Source organism: Odontomachus brunneus, unplaced genomic scaffold, assembly GCF_010583005.1.
Source record: "Odontomachus brunneus isolate Ranch 3 - 2012 unplaced genomic scaffold, Obru_v1 Obru_scaffold_071, whole genome shotgun sequence".
Classification (NCBI taxonomy): domain Eukaryota; kingdom Metazoa; phylum Arthropoda; class Insecta; order Hymenoptera; family Formicidae; genus Odontomachus; species Odontomachus brunneus.
In genome coordinates this window covers 651,029-659,838 of record NW_022639521.1, presented here as the reverse complement: position 1 = coordinate 659,838, position 8,810 = coordinate 651,029, and the positions used below count along the sequence as shown (strand labels likewise).

The following is an 8,810-nucleotide window of genomic DNA, read 5'->3' as shown; positions in this document are numbered from 1 at the left end:
CACACACACACACACACACACACACACACACACACACACGCACACGCACACGCACACGCACACATATATATATATATACATGTACAGACACACGCATATACAATTGTACTTAACAAAGTTAAAATAAAAAGAAATTGTATTTTTAAAAAACAAAATTAGTAGCAAAAAAGTTAACAACAAGCGGTGTATAATGTTAGACAGTGGAGTCTCATGCAGTTTCGTAATTGTCCGCATCGTCTCGTCAAGAAATTATCAACAAATTTAAACTTCGGATGAGACTTTGACTGAATCGCTTATCTCTTTCTCTCTCTCTCTCTCTCTCTCTCTCTCTCTCTCTGTCTCTGTCTTTCCTCTCTCTTTCTCACATCATATCACATACGCTCATTCGCTAATGTTTTTCAATTGCTATCATAATAATTATCGCGCTTTTTTGCAAAATAGCACAGGATTTTTTCGTTCTGTTTAGCCCAAATCTTTAATCTTTAATGTACAGTACATTGAACCAATTTTAATTTTTGCGTTTTTGAGCAGATTTAACTACTTGTAAGAATTAATTTTTTATGACTTTTTTTAATTAGAGACCTTTCAAAAATCCAAGAAAGATTTTTTCTTGTTCTTATTTTAAAAATAAGAGAAACAAATTCTTTATAATATATTATAAATAGCATATATTATAAAGGATTTGTTTCTCTTATTTTTAAAATAAGAACAAGAAGAAATCTATCCTATAATATATCCTACTTAATTAAAACTATTATATCGAGAATTGAAGTATACATGTTAAATCTTGGACGCTGAAAAATTAAGGCTTGAAGTTAGAGGAAACTATCGAAACTATCGAAACTATTGTAAACGCACGATTATCCGGCGACGCGTGCCGCCAGCAGACGATGCATTAATATGCAATTCACACACGAGGTCGCAATATGTCAGCGGTGTTTAACCGCCGGTGCTTCCCGTATGCAATATCTTTCCTCGACGTTGCCGATGGTACTCTGCGCGACCTTGACAGCGGGTATAAGAGGTAAACTCGCGAACCTACGGAATCAAACGTCACCGGGAGAGATTCGAAGCAATGAAGCGAATTCTGGCGTCGCTTGTCCTCGTGACGACGGTGGCCGCTTGTGCGGCCGATTGCCAGCCGGATTTGAACGGACGTCAAGATTGGTACCGCTGCGAGTGGCTCACGAATTTGGAGGTATCGCTCAATATCTGTAAAATATCACGGCTCGAATTGCATCAAAAATAAATTTATTGACTCAGCAAATTTATTTAATAATTAAAATTATTTTAATTTAGCTCACTGGGCAAAATTAAATATTTCAACTGAACGAATTTGCTCGTGCAAAGCAATTATTTATGGAAGTAATTATCAATATATTTAGAAAATAAGCCCACTTTTGCAGATGTTATCTTACCCCTTGTCCACAACCTTGCTTTAATCTTTAAGCCGTGATAAATTGACCAACCACAGTTGATTATTTTAAAAATAATCAACTGTGGTTGGTCAATTTCTTAAGGCTTAGGAGTTAAAGCAAAGTTGTGGACAAGAGTTATTCCAACGAGAAGCATGATGTATCTAAAACAAATTTAAATTTGTGGGATAAATTAATTATTTTATCAGAAAAACGATAAAGAAGGAAAGATAAAGAAAGTTATCTCTCACTTATTTAACAAACGATGGATTTTCTTAGTAATAATTTAATAAGTCTTAAGTTTTCCTAGTAATTTAATTCAGCTATTTTATTATTAATACATGGATATCGTACTTGAATATCATCCTAGTTGCGACACATAAAGATGTTCTATCACTGCAAGCATTGTTTTTTATCACTGTAAGCATTGTTGTTTTAGCTAACTTCTATCTGACATACTAATTATTAGCTCATTAATATACAACATTTCTTTTAATACAGTAACAAAAGAATTCGTTATCTTAACAAATATATTTCATTAAAAATCTCAAATAACGTTTTTAATGGTATTGACAGAATCTTTGTTGTAGTATCAAAAAAATCTATCGTGAAGATAATGCATCAGAATTCAAAACCACTAAGAAATGTGTGAGAAAATTTAGAAAATGTACATAATGATGTATCTGTAATTATGTATATATAGATTTTAGATATATATGGATTTATATACATATATATACTATATATCCTGTATTGATGATTTTTAAATTTTATCCTTAAAGATATTAAAATTCAAAAAATAATAATAGGAGTAGAGATAAATTAACAATGAAATTTTAATTAATACTTAATTAGGTTTGTTACTATTAAGTTAAGAAATTTAATATTTTCAAAAAATAAAAATATATACAACATTGTAAAAATTATAAAATATAAAAAGATTGTATGAAATAATTTTTTATATACTTCATAGTTACGATAAAATATTCGCTAAAAATTAAATATTTTTATAAAGTTATTACAAACCTCAAATATTAAAATATCCAAAATTTTCATATCTAAAATTGGTAAGAATGTTACAATCATCCCCTAATTTATTACTATATATAGAAAAAAGAAACTATTACAACTATATATTTGCTAAAATATCCAGATCTTTTATTGCTATAGCAAATCGTTCTTCTTTCCTTTCTCTTCTTTTCGTAATCATACGTTTACGTGCCGTGAAAATCTCTGCTTCATCGCTAAATGAACCACGTTGCTCATCGCGCAGTTACAGATACCCGCGGGAGCGGTCGGCATCGACATTAGGAACTCGAGCATTGCAACAATACCGTCGGACGCGTTCACGCGCTACGCCAACACACTGGAGGAACTGAACATCACCGGATCCGGCGTGGAGGAAATCCAGCCGCACGCGTTCAGGGGTCTCGGTAAATTGCGCGTGTTGGGCTTGGTGGACAACAAGATCCGCGCGTTGGACACGTCGTGGCTTCGTGATCTACCGCAGTTGAGCGCGCTCGTCGTTTGGAGCAATCGCATCGCCACCATCGACACGCGCTTATACGATCTGCTGCCGAATCTGGAGTTCTGGGACATCGCGCACAACGAGCTGGTCGACTGCCCGACGGCCGAGTCTCTGAAGAAGCTGGCGCGGCTGCGTAGGATATACATCGCCGGCAATCCGTGGTCGTACCGATGTCGCTCCTCGATGACGTGGTATTTGGGCAGCAACCACATCCGCTTCCTGCAGGACTGGGGCGCCACCGACCTCGTGGTCGAGGAATGCCTCGCTCACGCCCCGGGCGCCGCCACCGACGATGTCGCTCTCAACAATTGCGTCGAACGCAAAACCGTCTCCGCTGACATGATGTCCCACGTGAACACGTCGATCCAGTATCTCGTGAAGAAAGTCATGCAACTGGAAGCTGACGTTACCGCCTTGAAGAAAGCAGGTGGATATTAAAGGGATGCTGAAGCTGATAACTTTACCGATAGAACACTGACATTTTTCTGCAAAGTTTACGTTGTATTGATTACACAGAATTGCTTTTACGCAAATGCTTTTACGCAATAAAAGTACGTGCAAAAATAAATAAGAGCATTGCTCGATATGTGATAAAAATGAACAAAAGTTTTAATGTAAAATCTCAAGCTGTCAGTTAGCGTAATATTTGCCTAATCCAAAAGTTCCATAGCTTGTACATACCGAAAGTGTGGATGCTCCAAACAGAAAAATTTTGAAGAACGTTGCTCTACTTTCGCTTCTGCATTTGGAAGCTTAAGAATATCGAAAAAGTTTGCAGAAAGATTTCTACATATATATGGTTTTTCTAAATATTCAAAATCTATATATACATAATTATAGATACATTATTATGTACATTTTCTAAATTTTCTCACCCATTTCTTAGTGGTTTTGAATTCTGACGTATTATCTTCACAATAAATTTTTTTTGATACTACAACAAAGATTGTCAATACCATTAAAAACGTTCTTTGAGATTTTTAATGAAACATATTTGTTAAGATAACGAATATGGTAAAACAAAACAACATTCATGTAAGTTCTATATATACAAGAAATACGAAAAGGATAGCGTGATTATGTTAGTGACAATCATCTCTGCATTATCGACATTGTTCGAGTTCGTCATCGACTCCAGGATCCCCTTAATTCTTTTTCAAGATGCTTGAATGCTTAGGACAGATTTCATACAAATATGGCGAATGTGAGACAATGTTGACCGATGTGACATCGGCCATATCGTGTGTGTGAACTTTTTAATCTGCTTGGTACAAATGAACTTTTATCACCACTTTGTAATAAATATAATTATAATCATAATTATAATCGGTTGAATATATTAGTATATTCTAATCAGCACAGACGGGACATCACAGTTACAGTATTTTACTTTATTATATTATATTTTATTAACGTTGTCACGTCTTAGTTGATTTTAAAACGTGTTAATTGTCCTTTTTGGGTCAATGGATTTAACCACTTTACCCTGGGATGGACTAGTTCGTGTGATTGTGAGTGATTAAATGTGTAAATGTAAATGTGTGTACAAAATAATTATTTTACTTACTGATTCTGGTTGATTCTTTCTTTAAGAAATTTTAAATTATTTTGAAGTCCTTCTCGTTCTATAGTTATAGAGAGACTGAAGAGCTTAGGATCGGACTTAAGAGGTTGGTGAAGGTTTGGGAATGTAACGTGACACTTAGGTCAGAGGATATGTTAGGAAACAAACCTTTATCTTCCCAGTATCTTATTTACGATTTTTAATGTTTTATCTTAGTGATCCAATTGTTGTGTATATTGTTTGTTTTTTATAAGTTTGATTAATTAATTATAACTGACTGATCGATTGTGTGACTGATTGACTGATTCCTTGTCTCTAGTCTGATTTCTATTAGAATTATTACTTCTTGTTTCTAGTTTGATTTTTGTCTCACTCTCTGAGGTGTGTGTGCAGTCGCACCCGTTTTTATAGGCAGGTGGCGAGATACCCCCGCGTGAGTTCTCACCACCTTTTAGTAGAAGGGGGAAGATGCTTCTCACGACATGTGAGTAATAATCAATAGTGAAATTTTGACACCTTATTATCAGTCCATTGTTCTTTGACCACCCAGGGCATTTATTGCATTCCTGGTGGTAACAGAAGGTGCACTCGGTCGAACTGAAGAGAAGTTACGTCGGACGTAACAAAGTATAATATAAAAGTATCTAGATCAATAAAGTGCTCAATGCTTGCAATCTTAATAAGAAATTCAACTATATAATGATTGTATTCGGTGTTAGACAAAACAGATTTCCAGTTACTATATAATTCTTTTTGATGATATTATAATTCCTTATCAGGTCGAAAACACAATTATAAATGTATATAGCAGATATGTGAATGATATATCTAACATAGTCAGTGGAAAAAAGCATATACTTTTACAGCATATACTTTTTTTCAGATGAGTTTCCAACAGGAAATGATGTTTCTCAGAAAAGGAACTTTTGTATAGAATGCCAAATACACTTTGGAGTTCATCGAAGTAAAAGTACATCGATTTTACTTCTACTAACTATATCTACATTAGTATAAAGTAATAGCTAATTAATTAATGAAATTTGTATTTATATCGAAACAAATAAATAAAGAATTGTATAGAAATTTTTACATATATGGAAGAAATTTTTTTAGAAGGTTAATTAATAGCATTAAAATGAAGTGTTATTTTCTGTTTCAGTTAAGATATAGCTTTGAACTATAATTTTGAACTATAATTTTCAAAGTAGGTTGGAAAATTCTTACATGAAGTTTAGTATAAGAATTTATATATGTATGTATGCATATATTTATTTACTTATATATTTATTTATTTATGTGTCTGCAATTTTGAAAGAGTTATTTCTCTCTGAATATACTATTAATTAATTGTTGTGACACAGATGAACTCCGGTCTTGAATATATCGCAGTTGCACGATACGAGTATGGTAATTTTTACCACTAGCATGGCATATTATTCAACGAAAACTCTCCCCGTGCAATATTGGCCCAACATTCGTGGCCAATGTATTCGTCACCGTTGGCCTACATTTGCCACATCGTGTGCAGCCAGCTTCGCTCGACGTCGCGTTTCAATACGGTTCGATCCTATAAACCACTTTTTATATATTAACACGTCGACTGCCACGAGGGTAACTGGTGACCGGCATTTGACTTTTCAATGGCGCCATGGGAATCACCGGCAACTCCCAGTGAGGCAAATTATCGCGTGTGATAATATATAACTTAATTTAACCATTACATTATAAGATATTTTCGTAAACGTTTTAATAAACAATAAAATCCGACGTAGGTTCATCTTGGAGAACAATTTATTTCAGTGCGTTTTTCAAGAAAGCTTTATATTATTTTTATCACGTTAGGTGTAATTTGTCGAAATTTCCTTTATAGATATCCTTTTTTAATATTAATATTACTTCCCATTGCTTCTTTACTATTAATTAGCAAATCTTTATCTTATCTTTATTTTTCTCAATTATCATTTACATTATATGTTAGTGGTAATAAAACTTTTATTATAAGTATATTATTATAATATTTTGTATATAAAACCAAACATACCAAACCGGCTGAACAATCAACGTGTTAATGTTATACTTAATGTAAATATATCGTTTGTACTATTTATTAAATATCAAAATATTAAATTAAATACTAGCTGTGCGATATTGTATAGAAGAGGTCGAGTTTCTATTTGAGATAATTTGAAGCGCAAAGAATTAACTTTGTGGCCCAAATAATCCCAGCTATGTTTTGCCAAAATATTTGAAGCTTGCGATGTATTCGTCTTTTCTTTGTATTCTCTCAAACAAGAAGTAAAAATTGATAGACATTTACGGTTTATAGTCGATTTTAATGAGTTTATTTATTTAAATTTTTTAAACCAGTACGGCCTTATTTAGTTACCGACTCATGCAATTCTCTCTCTCTCTCTCTCTCTCTCTCTCTCTCTCTCTCTCTCATACAAACACGCGCGCGCACAATCGATTTACATTCAGAAACACAGATTCTATAAACTTGTAAAAAATTTAAAATGCCGATACGATTGGTTTATACAAGAAAACTCATTATATGCGGTATATCATGTCTCTCCATCAAAGTTATTTAATATTTTAGATCGTTTATTTCCGTCATCAATTTTATTATATGACGCCGTTATTGTAATTTCCATCTTGTGTTCCATCGAGTAAAAGTAATTACATATTCGATTCTTAATGATGCTAATTCTCATTTAGGCCGCTGCTAAATAACAATGATTTGATCTGCATCTACTTGCACGTGCGATAAAATCTGTATAATAAAATCTAACAAAATCTAATAAAATAAAATAATAAATAATAAAATCTAATTTTTAATGGAAAAATCAGATAATCGAGCTTCACGAATATGATCTAAAACATTCAGATATCCTCAAATAGTTGTTAAAAGAATAATGCATAATTTTGAGTCATATTTCCACATTTAACAAAATAGGGTCACCACTTTTGCATTGAGTATGATTTGCAAATCATGATTAGAAAAGGGAATTAATTAATAATAAAGAAATCTGTTATAAGATTAAAGTTATAAAATAAGAAGTTGTAAATCTGTTATCTGAATACAGTTATAAGCTTATATAATTCTTTTTATTATTATTACAGTAAATAACGGGATTTAGATAAAGGGAAATAATCGAGTGTTCTTTTTTCTTTTAATTTATATCGATTTTATCCCTTACCAGTCACTTTATCTTTTGTTTTCACTATTTTTTGGTAAATTAATATTGTTTTATAAGACAGGTACAAATATAAAAATTTGCGCAATCTGAAGGAATAGTGATAAAACCTGGAATCCGAAGATGAGGTATGATAAATTGAACACTCCGAGCACGTAAGCGTAATTAACCTACTTTCAACAAATGAGTTGACATACTGACTTCCATTGCGCAAATTCCATTATACAAATGTTAGCCGATAATTGAAGTAGTAAAAATATAATAAATAAATACAAGACGCATAAGATGATATATAGGACATCCATTTCAAGATCTAAGATCTCGACACTTGTATTATTTAACAGCATTATTATTACTGTATTCGGATATTTGAAATTTCAATATTAAAAGATAATACGCGAGATAAGTTGTGAAACAAATGAAAATTATTTTTAATAATCTCATTTGTCAGAAGTATGTTCAGAAATTATTCATTGTTGAAATTGTAGCATGTTATATTCTCAATGCTTATAATAAAGAATAGCTTAAAATATAAAGACTATTATGTATTTTTAAGATTAAAACGCGCGTTTTAAAATATTGTCACGACAATTGAAAACACTTGTCTCTACATGTATATTACAATGTATATTACATGTATATTACAAATAAAATTAATGTTAAGTTATATCAGGATAGAGTATCTGTTCCGACAATTGCTTTTGGGAAAATCTCCATGTTTCCATATTTTGAGTCCTATATAAATATATTATCTTTATTTGTAGATGTCCTTGTATAATTTGAGTCAGACATAATAATCTTAAATATAAATCAACATTCAAATCGTTTAATTATAATAAAAATCATTTATATCAAGTTTATATCAGGGAATGACAAAATGACATCTAAAAAGAATATCGGATATAATATGCACGGATATAATTGTTCTTGCAATCTTCGACAATTATTGCAGAATTTTTAATCGCTTTTTTAATATATAAGAATAGCTCAAAAATGAGTTTTCGAACAAAGATCCTAAACATGAGTAAAATTTACTCAAACAAAATGTTGCTATCTTCCTTCTCGAGAACGGTTAAACGGCTGAGACTTGTATTAATTGTCGTTTGTCT

General features: G+C 32.2%; 1 protein-coding gene across 1 annotated transcript; it reads left to right on the top strand.

Annotated features, from left to right (window-relative positions):
• Nucleotides 1-1,053: 1,053 nt before the first annotated feature.
• LOC116846860 (leucine-rich repeat-containing protein 70-like) lies at nucleotides 1,054-3,608 on the top strand. Its single transcript, XM_032821218.1, has 2 exons — nucleotides 1,054-1,198; nucleotides 2,689-3,608. The coding sequence occupies exons 1-2, from the start codon at nucleotides 1,076-1,078 to the stop codon at nucleotides 3,379-3,381; spliced, it is 816 nt and encodes a 271-aa protein (XP_032677109.1). The 5' UTR covers nucleotides 1,054-1,075; the 3' UTR covers nucleotides 3,382-3,608.
• Nucleotides 3,609-8,810: the final 5,202 nt, after the last annotated feature.

Excerpts from the sequence above, each read along its gene's own strand:
- LOC116846860 (XM_032821218.1), top strand. The coding sequence starts at position 1,076 with ATGAAGCGAATTCTGGCGTCGCTTGTCCTCGTGACGACGGTGGCCGCT. Across the intron at positions 1,199-2,688 it reads AGTGGCTCACGAATTTGGAG|TTACAGATACCCGCGGGAGC; the intron begins GTATCGCTCAAT and ends CTCATCGCGCAG.